The sequence below is a fragment of the Neoarius graeffei genome, chromosome 5 (assembly GCF_027579695.1).
Source record: "Neoarius graeffei isolate fNeoGra1 chromosome 5, fNeoGra1.pri, whole genome shotgun sequence".
NCBI classification, from domain to species: Eukaryota; Metazoa; Chordata; class Actinopteri; order Siluriformes; family Ariidae; genus Neoarius; species Neoarius graeffei.
The window spans coordinates 99,891,056-99,915,127 of NC_083573.1; the positions used below are offsets into that span (position 1 = coordinate 99,891,056).

The 24,072-nt window shown below is 41.9% G+C and overlaps 2 protein-coding genes across 2 annotated transcripts; both read right to left on the bottom strand.

Annotated features, from left to right (window-relative positions):
- Positions 1-5,056: 5,056 nt before the first annotated feature.
- On the bottom strand, positions 5,057-6,877 carry LOC132887183 (aquaporin-1-like). The gene is made up of 4 exons (XM_060922657.1): positions 6,512-6,877; positions 5,767-5,928; positions 5,588-5,668; positions 5,057-5,245 (listed from the first exon to the last, which is right to left on the bottom strand). Exons 1-4 carry the CDS (start codon positions 6,875-6,877, stop codon positions 5,057-5,059), a joined length of 798 nt encoding a protein of 265 aa, XP_060778640.1.
- A 14,940-nt stretch (positions 6,878-21,817) lies between these two features.
- LOC132887178 (aquaporin-1-like) lies at positions 21,818-23,621 on the bottom strand. The gene is made up of 4 exons (XM_060922652.1): positions 23,256-23,621; positions 22,521-22,682; positions 22,342-22,422; positions 21,818-22,006 (listed from the first exon to the last, which is right to left on the bottom strand). The coding sequence occupies exons 1-4, from the start codon at positions 23,619-23,621 to the stop codon at positions 21,818-21,820; spliced, it is 798 nt and encodes a 265-aa protein (XP_060778635.1).
- Positions 23,622-24,072: the final 451 nt, after the last annotated feature.

Here is a 24,072-nt window from a genome sequence, read left to right on the forward strand (position 1 = left end):
GTCAGCGAAAAGCTGACAGAGAGTGCGGAGTTTTTAAACAACAGTGGACCACCAATTATTTTTTCGTTCAGTGTAAGGACCGTGCAGTTTGTCTTGTATGTAAAGAAAGTGTGTCGGTTTTCAAAGAATATAATCTGCGTCGTCACTACGAAACCCGCCACAAAGAGTATGTTAGTTTGCGAGGGCAAACAAGAGAAGACAGGATTCGGAGGATGAAATGCGGACTGGCTGCACAACAGAATGCATTCCTTCACCAAACCCAGATCAACCAGGCTGCTGTCCGAGCTAGCTATAAGGTAGCTCACCTACTAGCTACCCATGGAAAGCCGTTTACTGATGGGGACTTTGTTAAAGTATGCATGCTTGCTGTGGCCGAGGTGTGTCCCGACAAGAAGGATGCGCTCAACGCAGTGAGTCTCTCCGCACCTACTATGACCAGGCGAACCGAAGATTTGGGGGACAACGTGTATGACCAGCTGAATGAGAAGGCTTCAGAATTCGAGTTTTTTGCTTTGGCGATGGATGAGAGCAATGACGTGCAGGATACAGCACAACTGCTGTGATCTATTGCTCATATTATAATTTCACTTTTTTTAAATTTATTGATTTTATAGGCCTATTTATTTTACCTTTATTAAGTGCTGCACAATTATTAATATTATTCATAACAGGCCTACCTACAATTTATAATTTTCCACTCACCTTTGCCAGTGTCAATCACCTCAACTAGGGCAGATGTTTCTTACCTTGACAGCTTTGATGTTTTTATTAGAAAATAAATAAATGGAATATCTGTGGTATTTCAAATTAAATCAAAGTGGGAAGACTCGATTACTACTTTTGCAAACCACTAGTAAAAGATAAACAAATATGTGCCAGGAATCAAGTGTTGATATAGTAGTGTGGATATAGTAGTGGGGATGGCTGTGCCAGGCTAGTAATCTCTACTACACAATGAGGCCTGCTGGTGGTCATATTTGCCTGGGTCATACAATTCTGTGTTACATAGCTGACCCGACCCCGGCCCCCATCACAGTCAGGAACGACAATGTGGCCCCCAGAGAAAAAAGTTTGGTGACCCCTGGTCTAAAGGTTAGCGAGACAGCCATGGTCCCAAAAGGTCACTGGTTCAATTCCCTGGACCGACAAAGCGCCTTACCCCAACTGTTCCCCAGGTGTTGGGTATACGTGTGTGCTCACTGTATGTCGCTCTGGATGAGAGTGTCTGCTCAATGTTTGATTTGTTGTGGAGAAAAGGAAAATGTTTTGTTTCTGCACATATTTGTCTAATTGAACAGTTTCTCTCTGCATACAGAACTATGAAAAGCCCACCAAAGCCAAAATTGCTTTTGATTGAGGAAAAAGTGTATAGCTGGTTGGACAACAATGTGGTAATATGAAGTGTGTGCCATTTGATTTGGTGTAAAAGTTTGATTTTGTTAAGTGTTTATGTAGTTTTGAATGCTCTGTTTCACTTTGCAGGATAGATGAGGAGTTTTGCACTTTGGGTCTGTGGTTTTGTGAACTGTGTTCAATGTTTTGAGAAAATGAGCCCTGTTTTCAAAATTGCGTTTCAGCAATCATACAAGAAATTATAAATATTTAGCTGTCTGTGAGGACACTGATGATTTACAGCGCTTAACCTTGTCATTCTGTCCTGTTCTGTGTCTTACAGCATTGAGATCTGAATCATTCACATTCAGACATTCCAGAACAATAACCGTGACCAGACGCGCAGCTTGAAAACAGGCAAGGGAGGCAACTGCTTGGGGCCCCCTGAGGGCTTTTTTTTTTTTTTTATAATTGTTCTTTACCAGTGTATTTTCACATTTGGAATAAATAAAAAATAAATAAATAAAAAAAACCACTTTGGTTTCATACATTTGTTTCAGATGATTTATTATTCACATTCAGATATTCCAGAACAATAACCGTGACTGATCACATCCTTTATCTACTCAGCTCCACATTACTTCTGACTGTAATAATGCACTCACGGACCGCTTTAATATGAACTTGCTCTTGATTCTATAATTCCTGAGTGGAACCCAATGTGCCTTTCTACTCACCATGTCTGTAAAGAGTTGCTGCGAGTTAATACTTGGGTGGCACAGTGGTGAGCACCTTCACCTCACAGCAAGAAAGTTCTGGGTTCTGGCCCATGGGGGCTTTTCTGTGTCAAGTTCGAATGTTCTACCTGCGTCTGCGTGGGTTTCGTCTGGATGCACCGATTTCCCCCACAGTTCAAAGACATGCGGTAAGGTTAATGTGGGGTGGCCTTGGGCTGAAGTACCCTTGGGCAAGGCACCTTACCCCCAACTGCTCCCCAGGTGCTGTAGCATGGCTGCCCACTGCTCTGGGTATGCATGCGTGCACTGCTTCAGACCAGTTAAACGCAGAAGACTAATTTAACTATGCTCGTGTGCACGCATGTGACAAAAGTGGCACCTTCTATTTCCTTCCTGGCAGCTTGAACCAATCTAGGGCGTTTCCCCAAAGTCTCATCTCTAGCCGCTTTATCCTTCTACAGGGTCGCAGGCAAGCTGGAGCCTATCCCAGCTGACTATGGGCGAAAGGTGGGGTACACCCTGGACAAGTCGCCAGGTCATCACAGGGCTGACACAGACACCCATTCACACCTATGGTCAATTTAGAGTCACCAGTTAACCTAACCTGCATGTCTTTGGACTGTGGGGGAAACCGGAGCACCCGGAGGAAACCCACGCGGACACGGGGAGAACATGCAAACTCCGCACAGAAAGGCCCTCGCCGGCCCCGGGGCTCGAACCCAGGACCTTCTTGCTGTGAGGCGACAGCGCTAACCACTACACCACCGTGCCGCCCTTCCCCAAATTCTCTTAACTAGAGAGTGTTCATTGTGCTGCTCACTCTACCATTTAACAAAGATCTTTGTGCTATGATGTTTTGGGGGAAAATCTAGCCTGGCCATTTTCCTCTGACTACAAAGGCATTTGCTCCGTTTTTTCACACTATTCCATGTAAACTCTAGAAACTTGTGTGAAAACCCCAGGGAGATCAGCAGTTTGTGAAATACTCAAACCAGTCCATCTGGTACCAAAAACCCATTCCAAAGGGAACATCACAGCAATCACACTCCCCTCCCCATTTTTGATGCTTGACATTAACTGAAGCCCTTGAGTTGGGTCTGCACAATTACGAATCATGTTGCTGTCAAGAGATTGGCTGATTAGATAAGTGTATAAAACAGCAGGTGGGTGTTCCTAATAAAGTGGCCAGTGAGTGCATTTTTGGTCTCTTTAACCCTCCCCCCCCCCCCCCATTTATCAGCTCATTGTTGAAGTTTCTTAGAACACTAAAGGGTTCACTAGGTTTTCAACTTGTGATTAAAAACTGAACCTTCTACATTCACTACCTCCACAGCTTATTAATTTTATTTAGTATAATACAAAACGGTGACTGAACACAGGTTGAGAGAAGCAGTGTAAAAAGAAATTGCTGTAGACACTGCATATTGAGATCCCAACTGGAAAAAGGCAGTTGTCATGTGCATGTTAAAGGAAGGGTGATGTACTGTAAACGATTCAGCTGGAGACCTCCATTTTCCCCAAAAGATGCAGTGCCACCAAAAGGACTACCATAACATTCACAATCAAGCATTGTTTTACTGCAAGGGGGAACAAGGACTGCCAACACAAGAGACCTTTTTAGACATTTAAATGCATGACTCGTTCACACTGCAGGCTGAAGTGACTCAAAGCCGATCTTTTCGCCCATATGTGACCTGTATCCGATCTTTTGACAATATGAACGACACAGATCCGATTTTTTCAAATCCGACCCAGGCCGTTTGGATGTGGTCCTAATTCCGATTCCTATCCGCCCTTTTCATATGCGACTTCAGTCTGAACCGCCAGGTTGCATTCATCCGACTTACACATCAACAAGCCACAAATGTCACTATTCTACGCTGAAGTAGGCGGCGGGTCTCTCAAAAAAAAGTTACATGGCGCATAATCACGGGCGCAGATAGAGGGTGGGACTCGTCCCACCCAGATTTAAATTCACCTCGCTCGGTCCCCCCACTTATAGGGAGGAAAAAACATCTATGCTGTCTTTCTTTGCATAAGGCAAACCTCACGGAAAAGTCAAAAGACTAATTACCATTCGGTTTATTGAGGTGCACAGCAGTGTATACATAGTTGCAACAATTCACATAAAACAAAACAAAGACTGATATTCGGTTGGTTGAGCTGTGCAGACTGCACAGGTTGTGAGCTCGAGCTTGGTTGCTATGGTAACCCACAAGTTTGACAAGCATATCGGGGTTGGTTTGCTGGCAGCTTTGTCCCCCCCAGTTTTTTGTCCCCCCCCCCAGTTCAAAAAACGTATCTGCGCCCCTGGCATGACATCAATGCGAGGGACGCTTCGGGCTGTGAAGGTTCTGAATCTTCAGTGGAAGGACGCAGAGGTTAGGGAGCTGATTTCCATTTGGGGGGGGGATACAGCTATTCAAGCTAGATTGGATGGGTCAGACCGCAACCGGGCCGTTTTACTTCCGTAAACACTGGCCATGCTCACTGCATGTGACGTCGTCGTATCCTGCAATGCACATGCGGAACACTTAGGTTGCTTTTCGTTCATACTGAGGATCACATACAAATCGCATATATATTTGTTAATGTGAACGACCTCACAAAAAAAAAATCGGAACTGAGCATTAAGCCTTGCAGTGTGAACGTAGCGTTAGAGTAGTCCAACAGCTCTGATCATGACCATTTAGATACTGCAAGTCACTTCAGTCAGATAAGCTGCATCCCCAACTACTTCCTCTAACCAGCCAAGTAATAGCCTTTGCTCATAAGGCTCAATGTGCACCGCTTGGTTACCAACCACCCACAGAAACAGGGCCCAATAATTTAGCAAAGCTTAAAAAAAAAAAAAAAAAGCAAAGTTAAATTGCCACTTTTCTCAAGAGAGACAAAGATTAGACATGCATCTTCAAAAAGACTTAGAAAACACATTTAATGTACACATGCATTTGTAAAGTTACACCACACATGGAATTGAAACACCATCATGATTTGTCCCACTGAGCGGCAGGAGCGCCATCCTCAAGGAGGGGTTCACTCTCTGCACCTGACACTTCAGTCCCATGGCACAAAACCTTGAGCCAGCCAACAAAGTCTGAACCTTTAGGAAACAGGACGAAGTCATAGAGGAGTGCAGCTACAACACCACCACATAGTGGCCCTGCCCAGAACACCTAGAAAGAACAAGGAAAGGGAGCACACCAAGCGTTGGGTTCTGTACATGTTCTCATTCAGCCTTAATCTTAGTCAGGATAAGGGGAGAGAGGCATCTGAAGCCTTTTCCTCTGACCAATCAATCCAGGTGTTGATTTTCTATAAGACAGCAGCTGACAGTCAAGCTGCAAGTAAATTATGTTAATGCACTTATTCCATTGCCATTTGTATAGCAACAGCTCATTTCTAGGAACTTATGGCAGATGCACCACATTCCATATTTAAAAAGGAAGTTCCATTAAGCAAGTGTTAAATCTTTCCAAGTTCACATGATCAAGTTCTGTAGTAACAAGGCCACTCACCCAGTGGTGTTCAAACTCCACAGAGACTAGAGCTGGGCCAAAAGATCGAGCAGGGTTGATGCCACATCCAGTGTAACTAATCTGTTTAGACAAATTGGATTAGGTCAGTGAGGTGTCTGGCTATTCCTCAAATGGAAGGCTTCCAAAAATTAGCATTTTGAGCTAAAACAAAGACCTACTCCTACAAGGTGAGCCAGAACCACAGAGAGCCCACAGGCAAATGGAGCTGAACCAGCTATGTTGTCCCTCCTTTTATCCACTGTTGCTAGGACACATAGCACCAGTTGGAGTGTGAGGAGAAACTCAATTCCAAAGCCTTGTCCTGGACTGACACCATTCAGCTGCAGAATGAACAGTTAGTTTTAACCACTAGGATTTTGCTAGTCACAAGAATATCTTGCCCAACACTCTGGGCTGGATGTTTAAACACTAGTGGCCAATTACCCCTCACACCATTCACAAGGAATGATCCAGCATTTTGAGAGAGGCAAAAACCTTAATCAGGCCATTTCAGTGGCCTGCTGTTGCACTTAGAACAAGACTACCACAGAGGCTAAAGGAATAATATTGGCAGGGGGGCTTAGCGAGCATGAAGCCAGATGTGACAGCAAGAGTATGGTTGAACAGTGGATGGAAGAGGAGTCAGTTGAACAAAGTAACCCTCAACCAAACCCCTGCTGCCATAACAGGTTTATAAAGCTTGGTTTAGTTTGTTCAATAATCCAGGTGATTGAAAAATTAGGGCAGTTAGAAGGAGCACTTAAAGCCACACCCACCCTGTTCAAGGTCAAACCACTTTTTTTTGGGGGGGGGGGGGGGGGGAAGCAGCACAGGCAAATTACTATTTGATTCAATGGAACTACTGTACAGTGTCTTGAAGTTACAGCTAGTGACACTAGTCAGATTAAGTATAGAGTTACTCACCTTGTTCAGCCCAAACGAATTTACTACTGATGGTCTCACTCCCAGAACAATGCCACTAGCAATCACAGCCCCAGTCACCTGAGCCAGAATGTACCACAATGCCCTGCACATGCTAATCTGGCAGCTAACCAACATAGCAAGCGTGACAGCTGGATTCAGGTGGGCTCCACTGATAGGGCCTAAACTTTGAACCAAGACAGCAATGGCTAGCCCAAAGGCTAATGCTACCTTTACTTCCTGATCTGGATAGCTGCTGTTCCCATTCCCAATTGCTGCAGAAATACCACAAAAGACAAACACAGTTGTCCCTATCAACTCTGCAAGGGCAGCACGCCAAAAACCCAAACCCTGTAGTTCTTGCTTCATTGTGCCCTAATCCAACCAGCTAAGCTGTTGCATGAGCAGCAGCTTCTGTTATTTCAACTATTTCTTGTGGTATGTCACTCATTCTTCATTGGTCTTTCAATATGATTGGCTAAACAATTTGTTAGTCTTTCAATTAGCTCTCTCAATTAATCAGGCTTTCCTGCAAATCCATTTCGCTCAGAATAACTAAGCAGCTCCTTGTGACTTTTTTTGTGCCCAAAATAAACAAATAATTAGCATGACATGGATAAATCCATACAAATATAAATCACAAATGCTGTATTTAATAATTTATTTAAACATTTATTTGAAGATTTCTTGAAAGACAGGGTGGCACGGTGGTGTAGTGGTTAGCGCTGTCGCCTCACAGCAAGAAGGTCCGGGTTCAAGCCCTGCGGCCGGCGAGGGCCTTTCTGTGCAGAGTTTGCATGTTCTCCCCGTGTCCACGTGGGTTTCCTCCGGGTGCTCCGGTTTCCTCCACAGTCCAAAGACATGCAGGTTAGGTTAACTGGTGACTCTAAATTGACCGTAGGTGTGAATGTGAGTGTGAATGGTTGTCTGTGTCTATGTGTCAGCCCTGTGATGACCTGGCGACTTGTCCAGGGTGTACCCCGCCATTCGCCCGTAGTCAGCTGGGATAGGTTCCAGCTTGCCTGCGACCCTGTAGAACAGGATAAAGCGACTAGAGATAATGAGATGAAATGAGATTTGTACTTCACACTTACACAGCTAATACACACACTCTGAGGAAAAATAAATCTTCTTCAAGGGTTCACTGGAAAAATAATACTGGAACCTTTTTCTGACCCGTGCACACACGCTTAATATTTCTTTGACACATTGTCTGCATTTGAAATTAAGGTTACTGTCTTGTTGCCTCACAGCCACAATAAAAAGGCATCTTGTCAGGCAGGACTTTCAGCTGGAGGCATCTTCTAAGGATTTCCAAATGACCATTTAGGATAGCATTTATGGTAATGCTGTATAACTAAACCAAAGATCTAGCTAGTTAGGTAACTGATGCCTCACAAATCATATCAAGCTAATTTATTTGCTTCCATTCAAAAAATTTAAATAAATGTGGGGTTACAATGTTTATTTCATATTAACTTTTTTTTCTAAGCAAAAACAAAGCCAAAAAAATTATATTTGTATACAAAATCATGTTTCAATGAAGTTTGGTCCACCATCTTTTTTTTTTTTCCTTTTGCTTTTGGGAGCTAATGCACAGATTTATGGGAAATAGGCAGCATCGAGGTTAAATCAATGATGTTTCAACTGGGGGCAATTAGAAGGCATCTTAGAAGACCAGAAAAGAGAATTTGATCAGCTTCAAGTGTGTTTTTGCCTCCAGTTCATCCAGAGACTCCTCACTGCACCCATGAATGTAGTATGGAAAACAGCAGCCTGTGGAGTGCTATGCATGGTGGGAGGACTGGGGCTGAACAGAACTCTGTTTTAATGGACACAAGAACACTGGACACTGCTGGTTTACACTTTTTCATCATTGACTTTTTAAAATATGGATTTTTATTTTTTAAATCAGTGTAGAATGTTACACTGGCTGCTGGAAGAGCCCGTGGTTCATGGTGGGCATTTGGACATTTCTGGTGTAACCACTCCCACATTGTCCAGGGTTCTGGATTCCTCAGGGATAGTAACACTCCAGTAGCTGGTAAACATCACGGGGACAAACCTATCATGGGTAGAAGACCTGGCAGCATGCACGGGACTGTGATCTCTGCTTATTGTCAATCAGTTATTACATCGCTGGAGGTCCACCCTAACATCTGAGGAGGGAGCTCAGCTGAAGGACTATGAAGCCAATGAGACTGGTCCTGCAGAGAAGGAAATTTTTCCCCAGCTGAGCATAGCTCCAGACCTAGACAGGTGTGGTGGCCACCTCTTGGATTGCAGAGGCAAGGGGAAATGAACTTTGGGACTATGAGCAAAATCTTTGAGCAAAACCCCAGGCTCAGGTAGTGGACTTCTTCTGGGATGGTCTACACTGGATTCCTGCCCAATGAGGCAGCGGGGCAGGGGCTGGTCCAGTTAGCAAGCAGAACTGTAGTCTTTTGCCTGTTAAATCTTCTTAACAAGGTGGTTCAATGCATATTGGTCAAACAGAATTCATCAGATTTCCATTCGGGGAATACTCTCTAGATATTTAAGCCTTGCATGTGGGGTGCTTCAGGATTCCTGTTTGGGACCCCTTCTGTTTATTGTCTACATGTCAAGGCTATTTGATGTTATAGAGAAACATCTCCTGGTAGTCCATTGCTCTGCAGATGATATTCAGATTTACCTAAGTTTTAAGCCAGATGGTGAGATAAATCAAGATGCTGAAATGAGGGCAATGGGAGTATGTATTGCAGATATTCGTAGGTGGATGACTAGTGACAGGCTCTTATTAAATGATGACAAAACTGAAGTGTTCCTGATTGGGTCTACGTACCATCTTAGTAAGATAGATCTGAATTGTAGTTTGTGTGTCGGTGAAAATCATATTAGTCCTGTTACCAGTGCCTGGAATTTAGGTGTCTGTTTTGATGATAAAATGTCTGTGTCAATGCATATTACAAAGGCATGTGGCAGTGCATTTATTTTTTATTTGTATGATATTAAGAGAATTAAGAAGTATTTGTCTTGGGAAAGTCTGTGAACACTTGTCCATGCTTTTATTACATCTCGTCTTGATTACTGTAATAGTTTAATGTGTGGACTTTGGAATGTACAGATCACTAAGTTACAGCATGTACAGAATGCTGCTGCTGCAAGATTGATCATGGACATACCCGAGTATTCTCACATAACTACGGCATTTTATGAACTTCACTGGCTGCCTGTTATGCATAGAATTTCTTTTAAGATTCTTGTTGTTACTCTTAAAGCTATTCATGGACTGGCTCCGTCATACGTTAATGACCTAATTAGTATTAAGCAAAAGAGCTCATACTGTTTACGACCTAATAACAGTTCAATGTTAGAAGGTCCTCAGGAAATCATGCATAAAACACAGAGTGCTAGTTCCTTTACTCACAGTGGTTCTTGAAAGTTCGTGAACCCTTTCGGATTTTTTATATTTCTTCATTAATATGACCTAAAATATCATCAGATTTTCACACAAGTCCTAAAAGTAGATAAAGAGAACCCAGTTAAGCGAATGAGACAAAAATATTATACATGGTCATTGATGTATTGAGGAAAATGATCCAATATTACATATCTGTAAGTGGCAAAAGTATGTGAACCTTTGCATTCAGTATCTGGTGTGACCCCCATGTGCAGCAATAACTGCAACTAAACATTTCCGGTGACTGTTGATCAGTCCTGCACACCGGCATGGAGGAATTTTAGCACATGCCTCCGTACAGAACAGCTTCAACTCTGGGATGTTGGTGGGTTTCCTCACATGAACTGCTCGCTTCAGGTCCTTCCACAACATTTCGGTTGGATTAAGGTCAGGACTTTGACTTGGCCATTCCAAAACATTAACTTAATTCGTCTTTAACCATTCTTTGGTAGAACGACTTGTGTGCTTAGGGTCGTGGTCTTGCTGCATGACCCACCTTCTCTTGAGATTCAGTTCATTGGCATATGTCCTGACATTTTCCTTTAGAATTCGCTGGTATAATACAGAATTCATTGTTCCATCAATGCTGCCAAGCCATCCTGGCCCAGATGCAGCAAAACAGGCCCAAACCATGACAACTACCACCACCATGTTTCCCAGATGGGATAAGGTCCTTATGCTGGAATGCAGTGTTTTCCTTTCTCCAAACATAATGCTTCTCATTTAAACCAAAAAGTTCTATTTTGCTCTCATCCGTCCACAAAACATTTTTCCAACAGCCTTCTGGCTTGTCCACATGATCTTTAGCAAACTGCAGACGAGCAGCAATATTATTTTTGGAGAGCAGTGGCTTTCTCCTTGCAACCCTGCCATGCACACCATTGTTGTTCAGTGTTCTCCTGATGGTGGACTCATGAACATTAGCCAATGTGAGAGAGGCCTTCAGTTGCTTAGAAGTTACCCTGGGGTCCTTTGTGACCTTGCTGACTATTACATGCCTTCCTCTTGGAGTGATCTTTGTTGGTCGACCACTCCTGGGGAGGGTAACAATGGTCTTGAATTTCCTCCATTTGTACACAATCTGTCTGACTGTGGATTATTGGAGTCCAAACTATTTAGAGATGGTTTTGTAGCCTTTTCCAGCCTGTTGAGCATCAACAATGCTTTTTCTGAGGTCCTCAGAAATCTCCTTTGTTCGTGCCATGATACACTTCCACAAACGTGATGTGAAGATCAGACTTTGATAGATCTCTGTCCTTTCAATAAAACAGGGTGCCCACTCACACCTGATTGTCATCCCATTGATTAAAAACACCTGACTCTATTTTCACTTTCAAATTAACTGCTAAACCTAGATGTTCACATACTTTTGCCACTCACAGATATGTAATATTGGATCATTTTCCTCAATACATATGACCAAGTATAATATTTTTTATTTCATTTGTTTAACTGCGTTCTCTTTATCTACTTTTAGGACTTGTGTGAAAATCTGATGACGTTTGAGGTCATATTTATGCAAAAATATAGAAAATTCTAAAGGGTTCACAAACTTTAGCACCACTGTATGCTGCACCAACTTTATGGAACAGCATTCCTCCCCGTCTCTGTGAAATTAAATCACTGTGTTTTTAAATGCAAGTTGAAGACATTTGTTTACGGCTGCATTTTGATTTTTATTATGAATTTTATTATTTCTGGTGGTACTATATTTTATTTCAATGTATCTTTTATTGTATGATTAATTATATTTTAGCTATTGTATTTTTGGATTATTGGTTTTACTGATCTATATTTTTGACATTGTAAAGTGCTTTTAATCATTGGACATAAATTGCGCTATACAAGTTAATAAATTATGATTATTACAAGGTAAACCTGAGTGGAAGGGTGGACACCCCATGGCAAAATGTACTTAGTCTTAATGATATTATCAAACCAGAATGGAGGGCACTGTGCAAACCACCACTGACCAAAAAAGTTGCTGACCTCCTGTGGAGGAGTTTACATGATATTGTCTCTGTAAATTATTTTATCTCCATTTTAAACCCTGAGGTCACACAAGAGTATCTGTTTTGTTCACAGAGAGAAAACATTTGCTTTTATACTAACCCAATTTCCAGAAAAGTTGGGATATTTTCAAACATGCAATAATAACAAAAATCTGTCATTTGTTAATTCACGTGAACCTTTATTTAACTGAGAAAAGCATACAAAGAAAAGATTTTCAATACATTTACTGGCCAACTTACCTGTATTTTGGAATTATAAACAAAGTTAAAATTTGATGCCTGCAACACACTAAAAAAAAAAAGTTGGCACAGACACAGGTGTTACAATCTTCAGCTGCTCAAAAGGTTGTGGTCGCGGTTGTCTGATTCTCCTCTTCATAATTCACCATATATTTTCAATAGGAGACAGATCCGGACTGGCAGCAGGCCAGTCAAGCACATACACTCTGTGCCTACAAAGCCATACTGTTGTAGCCCATGCAGAATGAGACCTGGCATTGTCCTGCTGAAATACGCATGGTCTTCCCAGGAAGAGACATTGCCTTGAGGAATATGTCTCTCTAAAATCCCAATATACAGTGTCTTGCAAAAGTATTCACCGCCCTTTGTGTTTGGCCTGTTTTGTGGCATTACAAGATGGAATTAAAATGGATTTTTGGAGGGTTAGCACGATTTGATTTACACAATATGCCTACCACTTTAAAGATGAAAATTGTTGTTTTATTGTGACACAAACGATAATTAAGAAGAAAAACAGAAATCTGGAGTGTGCATAGGTATTCACCCCCTTTCATATGAAACGCCTAAATAAGAGCTGGTCCAGACAATTCACTTCATATGTCATATGTTTGAGACTGGGATGAAGGTTCACATTCCAGCAGGACAATGACCCGGAACGTACTGCTAAAGCTACACTGGAATGTTGTGAGAACGAATAGAAATATTACAAAGTGGTAAATGCTTTAACATCCCAACATTTTTTTAAATGTATTGCAAGAATCAAAATTGAATTACGTGTAGCTTAAAGTAGTGTAGTGTAAACTGTAGTTTAAAAGGAGATATTTAAATGTCTTGAAATGGCCTAATCAAAGCCCAGACCTCAATCTAATTGAGAATCTGTGGCAGAACCTGAAGTTTGCTGGACACCAACGCAAACCATCTAACTTGAAGGAGTTGGAGCAGTTTTGCCTTGAGGAATGGGCAAAAATCCCAGTGACTAGATGTGCTAAGCTAATAGATACATACCCCAAGAGATTTGCAGCTGTAATTGCTGTGAAAGGTGGCTCTCCAAAGTATTGACTTGGGCGGGGGTGTTAAGTACCTATGCACACTGAAGATTTCTGTTTTTTTTTTTAAATCTTAATTATTTCTAATCTGTGGGTGCTGAAGAAGGCAACTGGACTTGCTTGAAATCCTTAAAGGGTAGGGTTTCTCTGATGGCAGAGAAAGCCAATGACCCACAGATAACCCTACTGACCCTCTAGGCTGTTAACGCCGTTCACTCTCAGCCTTCTGTGACCCTAACAACCTACAGGATGGCTGAGAGGGTCAATGACCCATGTGACCTCAACGACTCTTCTTAGGGTTGCTTTTGGTCCACTAGAGGATAAGTACCTAAAACTCCCCACTAGTCAGACAGAACTGATAAAGCCTTTTGGATGAGAGGTGAAATGTCTTCAAAGATTTCAAGCAAGATCAGCTGCCTTCCTTAGCACCTATGGACTACGATGACCTGGATGACTGAGAACCTTCACAGACAACTTAATTATTGCTTGTGTCACAATTAATTTTTTTTTTTAAAAAGTAAAAAAAAAAAAAAAAAATGGACTTTTAAAGTGGTAGGCATGTTGTGCACATCAAATGGTGTTAACCCCAGTGTCTCCAAGCAGGAGAGGACCAGCGCTTGGACCAGGAGCTGAATAAAGTAGGTTGTGAGGAAGAGGCAGAGCTAATATGTATATAAGCTCATGGTGTTCTTAAAAAAAAAAAAAGGTCTTAATAAATAAGAAAGATGTTGCTGCTCCTGTAAATGTGATGTAGCATGCTGTCCTCTGATTTGTGTGTGTGAGAGGAACACAAACATTTCTGTTACATGCTAAAGTTTAGCTGTATTTTGGCTATGTTTGAGATCAATGATCTGATATTTCATCATTTCTATTCCAGTCTGTGGGACTGTAATCTGACAGAGGAAAACTGTAGAGTTCTCTCCTCAGTTCTCAGCTCAAATTCCCCCAGTCTGAGAGAACTGAACCTGAGTGGAATTTACCTGCAGGATTCAGGAGTGAAGCTGCTCTCTGCTGCACTGGAGAATCCATGCTGTACACTGGAGAAACTGAGGTACACACACACACAGACAGTGTACTGTATGTAAAGATTGTGTGTGTTGTGTAGTAAAGCTGAATGATTTATGCTGTAACTGTGAGATGTTTTTCTCTGTAGGTTGTCAAACTGCAGTGTTACAGGTGAAGGTTTTGCTGCTCTGGTTTCAGCTCTGAGGTCAAAACCCTCATCACCCCTGAGAGAACTGAATCTGAACTCCAATAATCCAGGACAGTCAGGAATAAAGCTGCTCTCTGATCTACTGAAGGATCTACACTGCACACTGGAGAAATTACAGTGAGTTACTGACTGTTTCTATACACACCCATGCGCGCACAATCTCTTGAACCCCTCACCCGAATCTTGCTTTCAGTTACCAAAAGGAAATATTTGGTCCGCCCTTGTTTATTTGCATGAAATTATTTTCAGTTCTGAATTTTAAATGAAGACATTTGAAATTTGACTTTACACAGTTCACAAAACCACACACAAAGTGCAGAACTCCTTATATATCCTGCAAAATGAAGCACTGCATTCAAAACTAGGAAAGTGTTTAAGGAACACAAGGCCCCTCCCGACAGCATTTTTGTATGCGGTCATGCAGCCATCATGAATGGTCAGTTACCTAGATTTTTCCATGATATTTTTCTGGAAGGTTAATCACATTGTCTGTCAAAAAGCTTATTATGGCATTAAAAAAAAAAAAAGCAGATCAGTCTGCTGACCTGTCACAGGGACTTCAAAGTTTGGGAGAATAGCAGGGTACAAATAATTTACAGCAGGGTGCAAAATGGTAAAATGTCTGCCAGCGGCAGACATAATGCATGCAAAGCGTGCAGGGATGGATGGATGGATGGATAGATAGATAGATGCAAGTACGAATTTTTCATGGGGCGGGATGGTTTGGAACAGGCCATCTAAAATTGGGATAACATTTACCCGGGACGGGTATTTGAGGCGGGTCGTCTAGCTTAAGCTTGATTAGCGTTGTTATGCACGCCAGTGTTTCCCACAGAAATTTTGGAGACTATGGGGGCAAGCCATGGGGGAGGCGCGGGGGTTGTTTAAAATTGAGTGATGTGTTAAATATTAAGTTATTACTGAAAAACTATTGATTAAAAATCAGACACTGAGAAATGGTCCTATAAACAACTTTACCAATATAAAAGATTACCAGGACTATAAAAATGCAGAAAAATAGGCTTTACTTATCCAAATGCACCTGTTCGTTCAAGAGTTAAAGTGCAGAGAACCTCACAGCACAACATGAAGTTACCTTAAAATAATATAAATGCCTCAGCTTTCATGTAAGAAAAAAAAAACTATTAATACTAGTACTGTGTGCAGTCAGTCTCTCCTGAAGACTAAATTAAACAATAATTATAAACTAATAAAATAAATGGCTCAGGCTTCATAGAAGAAAAAAAAACAATTTGAACAGAATCTCACAGATGATGCTGAAGCTGCCTAAACAATGGAAAATAAAATACCATTTTGGCAAAAATGTTGGCATCCATTAATTTCTTGTATTAAGTAAAAAAATATGTTGCCAGATACTGCTGACGTTTTACAGCCCAAAATATGTTCAAAACCCGCCAAAATGCACTTAAAACCACCCAAATTGGGCGGGAAAACGCAATCTGGCAACACAGGGGCAGTAATGGCTGCACTCATGTCGAAGATGTAAACAATCTGGCAACACAGGCGGCAGTAATGGCTGCACTCATGTTGAGGATGTAAACACAGTTGACGCGGCAACGGACATACATGACATAGTGGATGTAATTTACGTTCACAACTTTTTTTGCTGTCAGAAATATTTAATATTAAATTTTGTGACTCGACTGACAATAGCCGGCGGCATAACAAGCCATAGCCGGCGATTTGCCGCCGGTGACCAGCTACTTTTGAGACCGCTGCTGTCATAGGTTTTTGTCATTTTCACCGTAGAAAGCATGGAAGCAGCAGAGGAGGCCAAAGATAGGAGACCAATCTATACTGTCAATTTATTGGAGAACATATGCCATTAGCCTTATAATTACACATAGTGTCAATGATATTGAGAGCATTACATTACAATGCAGAGCACGCACAATGTAAGTGGAATATCAATTGTTTCATATTTCAAGTTTTTTCAAGGCATTTTTGGCATTTCAACAGAAATAATCCACAACATGTTAAACAGAACACGAATGGAATACATTCTCAGAGAAATTCAGCCCTTTCAGCTGCTACCATGGCAGCTGGATCAATGCCCGGTTTATTAAATAAGTCACTTTTCTTGTATGAAATGTTGACAGATTGTCTCCAAATTGCACCCAGGTTGAGAAAAGGGCATCCCCAATACATTTCCGCCCATTAATGCTTGCTCCATGCCTTTGCATTTCCTGGAGTTTGGTGACACGAAGGGTCACGAATCCACACAAGTGAATCTCTATATAAATGTGTGGTGACGAAGACTGGTTGACGGAATAAAAGTCAGTGAACATTCAGTCCCAGCCTTCAAATTTATCTCTCAGGAAAGGGACAACAACAACAATAACTGTGCAGTGCACTGCACCGTGCAAAGGACACTGGGAAATGAGTAACCGATCACTTTTCCTAAGAACACTGCTCGGGAATTTCCATCATCAAGTTTCCTCCTTGCGGAGACTTTTTAATCATGGTTCAAGCGACACTCGTGACGGATTTATTTTTTCTAATACAGTTTACAAACCCCATTAATTTTGGCACCCTTATAATTTCGTTTGTGTGTGTCTATACAATCTGCACACAGGTACGAGAACACAAATGGAATACAGTCTCAGAGAAATTCAGCCCGTTCAGTGACTGCCATGGCGGATGGATAGATACCCGGTTCATTAAATAAAAGTCACTTTTCTCGCATAAAATGTTGACAGATTATATCCAAATATAGCCAAGTCGAGAAACAGGCATTGACACACATGCTCGTCCCACGCCTTCGTATTTCCTGGAGTTTGGTGACAAGAATGATCACGAATCCGTGCAAGTGAATCTTTACAGTGGTGCTTGAAAGTTTGTGAACCCTTTAGAATTGTCTATATTTCTGCATAAATATGGCCTAAAACAACATCAGATTTTCACACAAGTCCTAAACGTAGATAAAGAGAACCCAGTTAAACAAATGAGACAAAAATATTATACTTGGTCATTTATTTATTGAGGAAAATGATTCAATATTACAATACATATCTGTGAGTGGCAAAAGTATGTGAACCTCTAGGACTAGCAGTTAATTTGAAGGTGAAATTAGAGTCAGTTGTTTTCAATCAATGCGATGACAATCAGGTGTGAGTGGGCACCCTGTTTTATTGAAAGAACAGGGATCTATCAAAGTCTGATCTTCACAACACGTGTTTGGGGAAGTGTATCATGGCATGAACAGAGGAGATTTCTGAGGACCTCAGAAAAAGCGTTGTTGATGCTCATCAGGCTGGAAAAGTTTACAAAACCATCTCTAAAGAGTTTGGACTCCACCAATCCACAGTCAGACAGATTGTGTACAAATGGAGGAAATTCAAGACCACTGTTACCCTCCCCAGGAGTGGTCGACCGACAAAGATCATTCCAAGAGCAAGGCATGTAATAGTCAGCGAGGTCACAAAGGACTCCAGGGTAACTTCTAAGCAACTGAAGGCCTGTCTCACACTGGCTAATGTTCATGAGTCCACCATCAGGAGAACACTGAACAACAATGGTGTGCATGGCAGGGTTGCAAGGAGAAAGCCACTGCTCTCCAAAAAGAACATTGCTGCTCATCTGAAGTTTGCTAAAGATCGCGTGGACAAGCCAGAAGGCTGTTGGAAAAAAAAATTTGGACAGATGAGGGCAAAATAGAACTTTTTGGTTCAAATGAGAAGCGTTATGTTTGGAGAAAGGAAAACACTGCATTCCAGCATAAGGACCTTATCCCATCTGGGAAACATGGTGGTAGTAGTTATCATGGTTTGGGCCTGTTTTGCTGCATCTTGGCCAGGATGGCTTGCCAGCATTGATGGAACAATGAATTCTGAATTATATCAGCGAATTCTAAAGGAAAATGTCAGGACATCTGTCCATAAACTGAATCTCAAGAGAAGGTGGGTCATGCAGCAAGACAACGACCCTAAGCACACAAGTCGTTCTACCAAAGAATGGTTCAAGAAGAATAATGTTTTGGAATGGCCAAGTCAAAGTCCCGACGTTAACCCAATCGAAATGTTGTGGAAGGACCTGAAGCGAGCAGTTCACGTGAGGAAACCCACCAACATCCCAGAGTTGAAGCTGTTCTGGATGGAGAAATGGGTTAAAATTCCTCCAAGCCGGTGTGCAGGACTGATCAACAGTTACCGGAAATGTTTCATTGCAGTTATTGCTGTACAAGAGGGTCACACCAGATACTGAAAGCAAAGGTTCACATACTTTTGCCACTCACAGATATGCAATATTGGATCATTTTCCTCAATGAATAAATGACCAAGTTTAATATTTTTGTCTCATTCACTTAACTGGGTTCTCTTTATCTACTTTTAGGACTTGTGTGAAAATCATATGTTTTAGATCATATTTATGCAAAAATATAGAAGATTCTAAAGGGTTCACAAACTTTCAAGCACCACCGTATATGAGTGCAATATCTTTCCAATAATGGAGGATGTGCTGTGCATTTGTGTGGGGCAGCCACGGTCTAAAGGTTAGCGAGACAGCCATGGTCCCAAAAGGTCACTGGTTCGATTCCCTGGACCGACAAAGCACCTAACCCCAACTGTTCCCCAGGTGCTGGGTATGTATGTGTGCGCTCACTGTATGTCGCTCTGGATAAGTGTGTCTGCTCAATGTTTGATTTGTGAAGAAAAGGAAAATGTTTTGTTTCTGCACATATTTGTCTAATTGAACAGTTTCTCTCTACATCAGAACTATGATGAAAAGCCCACCAAAGCCAAAATTGCTTTTGATTGAGAAACGTGTGCCGCTGGTTGGACAACAATGTGGTAATATGAAGTGTGTGCCATTTGATTTGGTGTAAAAGTTTGATTTTGTTAAGTGTTTGTAGTTTTGAATGCAATGTTTCATTTTGCAGGACAGACGAGAAGTTTTGCACTTTGGGTCTGTGGTTTTGTGAACTGTGTTCAATGTTTTGAGAAAATGAGCCCTATTTTGAAAATCACGTCTCAGCAATCATACAGGAAATTATAAATATTTAGATGTGTGTGAGGACACTGATGATTTACAGTGCTTAACCTTGTCATTCTGTCCTGTTCTGTCTTACAGCATTGAGATCTGACTCATTCACATTCAGATGTTCCAGAACAATAACTGACCAGACACGCAGCTTGAAAACAGGCAAGGCAGGCAACTGCTTGGGGCCCCCTGGCCCAGGGGCCCCCGAAAGTCAGAGCCCAAGGGCTTTTGTTTTTGTTCTTTACCAGTGTATTCTCACATTTGGAATTTAAAAAACACTGGTTTCACACATTTTGTTGGTTTCAGATATTCCAGAACAATAACTGTCACATCCTTTATCTACTCAGCTCCACATTACTTCAGACTGTAATAATGCACTCATGGACCACTTTAATATGAACTTGCTCTTGATTCTATAATTCCTGTTCTTGGCTGCAGGAATGGAACCCAATGTGCATTTCTGCTCACCATGCCTGTAAAGAGTTGCTATGAGTTACTACTTGGGTGTCACAGTGGTGCGCACCTTCCCCTCACAGCAAGAAAGTTCTGGGTTCAAGCCCATTGGTCAACGGGGGCTTTTCTGTGTCAAGTTCGCATGTTCTACCCGTGTCCGCATGGGTTTCGTCTGGATGCACCAATTTCCCCCACAGTTCAAAGACACGCAGTAAGGTTAACGTGGGGTGGCCTTGGGCTGAAGTGCCCTTGGGCAAGGCACCTTAGCCCCAACTGCACCCCAGGTGCTGTAGCATGGCTGCCCACTGCTCTGGGTATGCATGCGCGCACTGCTTCAGATGGGTTGAAAACAGAAGACTAATTTAACTATGCTTGTGTGCACACGTGACAAAGGTGGCACCTTCCATTTCCTTCCTGGCAGCTTGACCAATCTGGGGGGGGGGGTTCCCAAAAGTCTCTTCACTAGGAGAGTGTTCATTGTGCTGCTCACTCTACCATTTAACAAAGATCTTTGTGCTATGTTTTTGGGGGAAACTCCAGTCTGGCCATTTTCCTCTGACCTTTTATCTACAAGGCATTTGTTTCTGCACATACATGCATTTGCTTTGTTTTTTCACACTATTCCATGTAAACCCTAGAAACTTGTGTGAAAACCCCAGGGAGATCAGCAATTTGTGAAGTACTCAAACCAGTCCATCTGGCACCAAAAACCCATTCCAAAGGGAACATCACAGCAATCACACTCCCCTCCCCATTTTTCATGTTTGACGTTAACTGAAGCTCTTGAGTTGGATCTGCACAATTATGAATCATGTTGCCATCAAGAGATTGGCTGATTAGATGTATAAAACAGCAGGTAGGTGTTCCTAATAAAGTGCCCAGTGAGTGCATTTTTCATCTCTTTACCCCACATTTCACAGGTCATTGTTGAAGTTTGTTAGAACACTTCTAAAGGTTTCACTAGGTTTTCAACTTGTGATTAAAAACTGAACCTTCTACATTTACTGTAACTTCACAGCTTGCCAATTTTATTTAGTGTATAATACAAGATGGTGACTGAACACACTGGTTGAGAAAAGCAGTGTAAAAAGAAATTGCTGTAGACACTGCTTTATAACTGCATATTGAGATCCCAACTGGAAAAAGGCAGTTATGTGCATGTTAAAGGAAGGGTGATTTACTGTAAATGCACTGGAAGTGATTCAGCTGGAGACCTCCATTTTCCCAAAAGATGCAGTGCCACCAAAAGGACTACCATAACATTCACAATCAGGCATTGTTTTACTGCAAGGGGGAACAAGGACTGCCAACACAAGAGACCTTTTATTTTAGACATTTAAATGCCTGATTTGTGACACCATCCTACATCCTTCTCTAACCACTTCTTTGATGCCAGTGGAAAAGGCCATGTAGTCAAAGAGGCATGGATTTATAAAGACCAAGGGAGACCATAGTCTAGTGAGTATGAGAACTGGCACAGCTCTTAAATATTGTGACAGTAAGGAACCTTCCCTCCTTGCCAAAAGGAGTCAATTAACCCTATGCTAAAGGAAACTGAAGCACCCTTCCTTAGCATTTATAGTAGTCCAACAGCTCTGATCATGACCATTTAGATACTGCCAGTCATTTCACTCAGATAAGCTGCATCCCCAACTACTTCCTCTAACCAGCCAAGTAACAGCCTTTGCTTATTAGACTCAATGTGCCCTGCTTTGTTACCAACCACCCACAGAAACAGGGCCCAACAATTTAGCAAAGTTTAAAAAAAGCCAAGCAAAGTTAAATTGCCACTCTTCAAGAGACAAAGATTAGACATGCATCTTCAAAGAGATTTAGAAAATATGCGTCTTTAATGTATACATGCATTTGTAAAGTTACATCACACATGGAATTGAAACGCCATCATGATTTGTCCCACTGAGCTGCAGGAGCACCACCCTCAAGGAGGGGTTCACTCTCTGCACCTGAGGCTTCAGTCCCATGGCACAAAACCTTGAGCCAGCCAACAAAGTCTGAACCTTTAGGAAACAGGATGAAGTCATAGAGGAGTGCAGCTACAACACCACCACATAGTGGCCCTGCCCAGAACACCTAGAGAGAACAAGGAAAGGGAGCACACCAAGCGTTGGGTTCTGTACATGTTCTCATTCAGCCTTAATCTTAGTCAGGATAAGGGAGAGAGGCATCTGAAGCCTTTTCTTCTGATCAATCAAGGTGTTTGTTTTCTATAAAACAGCAGCTGACAGTCAAGCTGCAAGTCAATTATGTTAATGCACTTATTCCATTGTTATTTGTATAGCAACAGCTCATTTATAGGAACTTGGCAGATGCACCACATTCCATATTTAAAAAGGAAGTTCCATTAAGCAAGTGTTAAATCTTCCCAAGTTCACATGATCAAGTTCTGTAGTAACAAGGCCACTCACCCAGTGGTGTTCAAACTCCACAGAGACTAGAGCTGGGCCAAAAGATCGAGCAGGGTTGATGCCACATCCAGTGTAACTAATCTGTTTAGGCAAATTGGATTAGGTCAGTGAGGTGTCTGGCTATTCCTCAAATGGAAGGCTTCCAAAAATTAGCATTTTGAGCTAAAACAAAGACCTACTCCTACAAGGTGAGCCAGAACCACAGAGAGCCCACAGGCAAATGGAGCTGAACCAGCTATGTTGTCCCTCCTTTTATCCACTGTTGCTAGGACACATAGCACCAGTTGGAGTGTGAGGAGAAACTCAATTCCAAAGCCTTGTCCTGGACTGACACCATTCAGCTGCAGAATGAACAGTTGGTTTTAACCACTGGGATTTTGCTAGTCACAAGAATATCTTGCCCAACACTCTGGGCTGGATGTTTAAACACTAGTGGCCAGTTACCCCTCATACCATTCACAAGGAATGATCCAGCATTTTGAGAGAGGCAAAAACCTTAATCAGGCCATTTTGGGGTCTGCTGTTGCACTTAGAACAAGACTACCACAGAGGCTAAAGGAATAATATTGGCAAGGGGGCTTAGCTAGCATGAAGCCAGATGTGACAGCAAGAGTATGGTTGAACAGTGGATGGAAGAAGAGTCAGCTGACCAACGTAACCCTCAACCAAACCCCTGCTGCCAAAACAGGTTTATAAAGCTTGGTTTAGTTTGTTCAATAATCCAGGTGATTGAAAAATTGGGGCAGTTAGAAGGAGCACTTAAAGCCACACCCACCCTGTTCAAGGTCAAACCACTTTTTTTTTGGGGGGGGGGGGAAGCAGCACAGACAAATTACTATTTGATTCAATGGAACTATTGTAGTGTCTTGAAGTTACAGCTAGTGACACTAGTCAGATTAAGTAGAGTTACTCACCTTGTTCAGCCCAAGTGAACCTACTACTGATGGTCTCACTCCCAGAACAATGCCACTAGCAATCACAGCCCCAATCACCTGAGCCAGAATGTACCACAATGCCCTGCACATGCTAATCTGGCAGCTAACCAACATAGCAAGTGTGACAGCTGGATTCAGGTGGGCTCCACTGATATGGCCCAAACTTTGAACTAAGACAGCGATAGCTAGCCCAAATGCTAATGCTACCTTTACTTCCTGATCAGGATAGCTGCTGTTCCCATTCCCAATTGCTGCAGAAATGCCACAAAAGACAAACACAGTTGTCCCTATCAGCTCTGCAAGGGCAGCACGCCAAAAACCCAAACCCTGTAGTTCTTTCTTCATTGTGCTCTAATCCAACCAGCTAAGCTGTTGCATGAGTAGCAGCTTCTGTTATTTCAACTATTTCCTGTGGTACGTCACTCATTCTTCATTGGTCTCTCAATATGATTGGCTAAACAATTTGTTAGTCTTTCAATTAGCTCTCTCAATTAATCAGGCTTTCCTCTAAATCCATTTTGCTCAGAACCACGAAGCAGCTTCTTGTGACTTTTTTTTGTGCCCAAAATAAACAAATAATTAGCATGACATGGATATTTGGATGGAGGTATGGATAAATCCATACAAATATAAATCACAAATGTTGTATTTAATCATTTATTTAAACATTTATTTGAAGATTTCTTGAAAGACATTTTTACTGAAGGATTTGATGCAATATTTTGACCTGTTGTTTAGAAAAAAGAAACGTATATAACCCAAGATCAAAGTGGTTCTTTGTTATCAAGAAGGGTTC

Excerpts from the sequence above, each read along its gene's own strand:
- LOC132887183 (XM_060922657.1), bottom strand. The coding sequence starts at position 6,877 with ATGAAGCAAGAACTACAGGGTTTGGGTTTTTGGCGTGCTGCCCTTGCA. Across the intron at positions 5,929-6,511 it reads ATTCGTTTGGGCTGAACAAG|CTGAATGGTGTCAGTCCAGG; the intron begins GTGAGTAACTCT and ends TTCATTCTGCAG. Across the intron at positions 5,246-5,587 it reads TGGAGTTTGAACACCACTGG|GTGTTCTGGGCAGGGCCACT; the intron begins GTGAGTGGCCTT and ends TGTTCTTTCTAG.
- LOC132887178 (XM_060922652.1), bottom strand. The coding sequence starts at position 23,621 with ATGAAGAAAGAACTACAGGGTTTGGGTTTTTGGCGTGCTGCCCTTGCA. Across the intron at positions 22,423-22,520 it reads TTCTGGCTCACCTTGTAGGA|ATTAGTTACACTGGATGTGG; the intron begins GTAGGTCTTTGT and ends TTGCCTAAACAG. Across the intron at positions 22,007-22,341 it reads TGGAGTTTGAACACCACTGG|GTGTTCTGGGCAGGGCCACT; the intron begins GTGAGTGGCCTT and ends TGTTCTCTCTAG.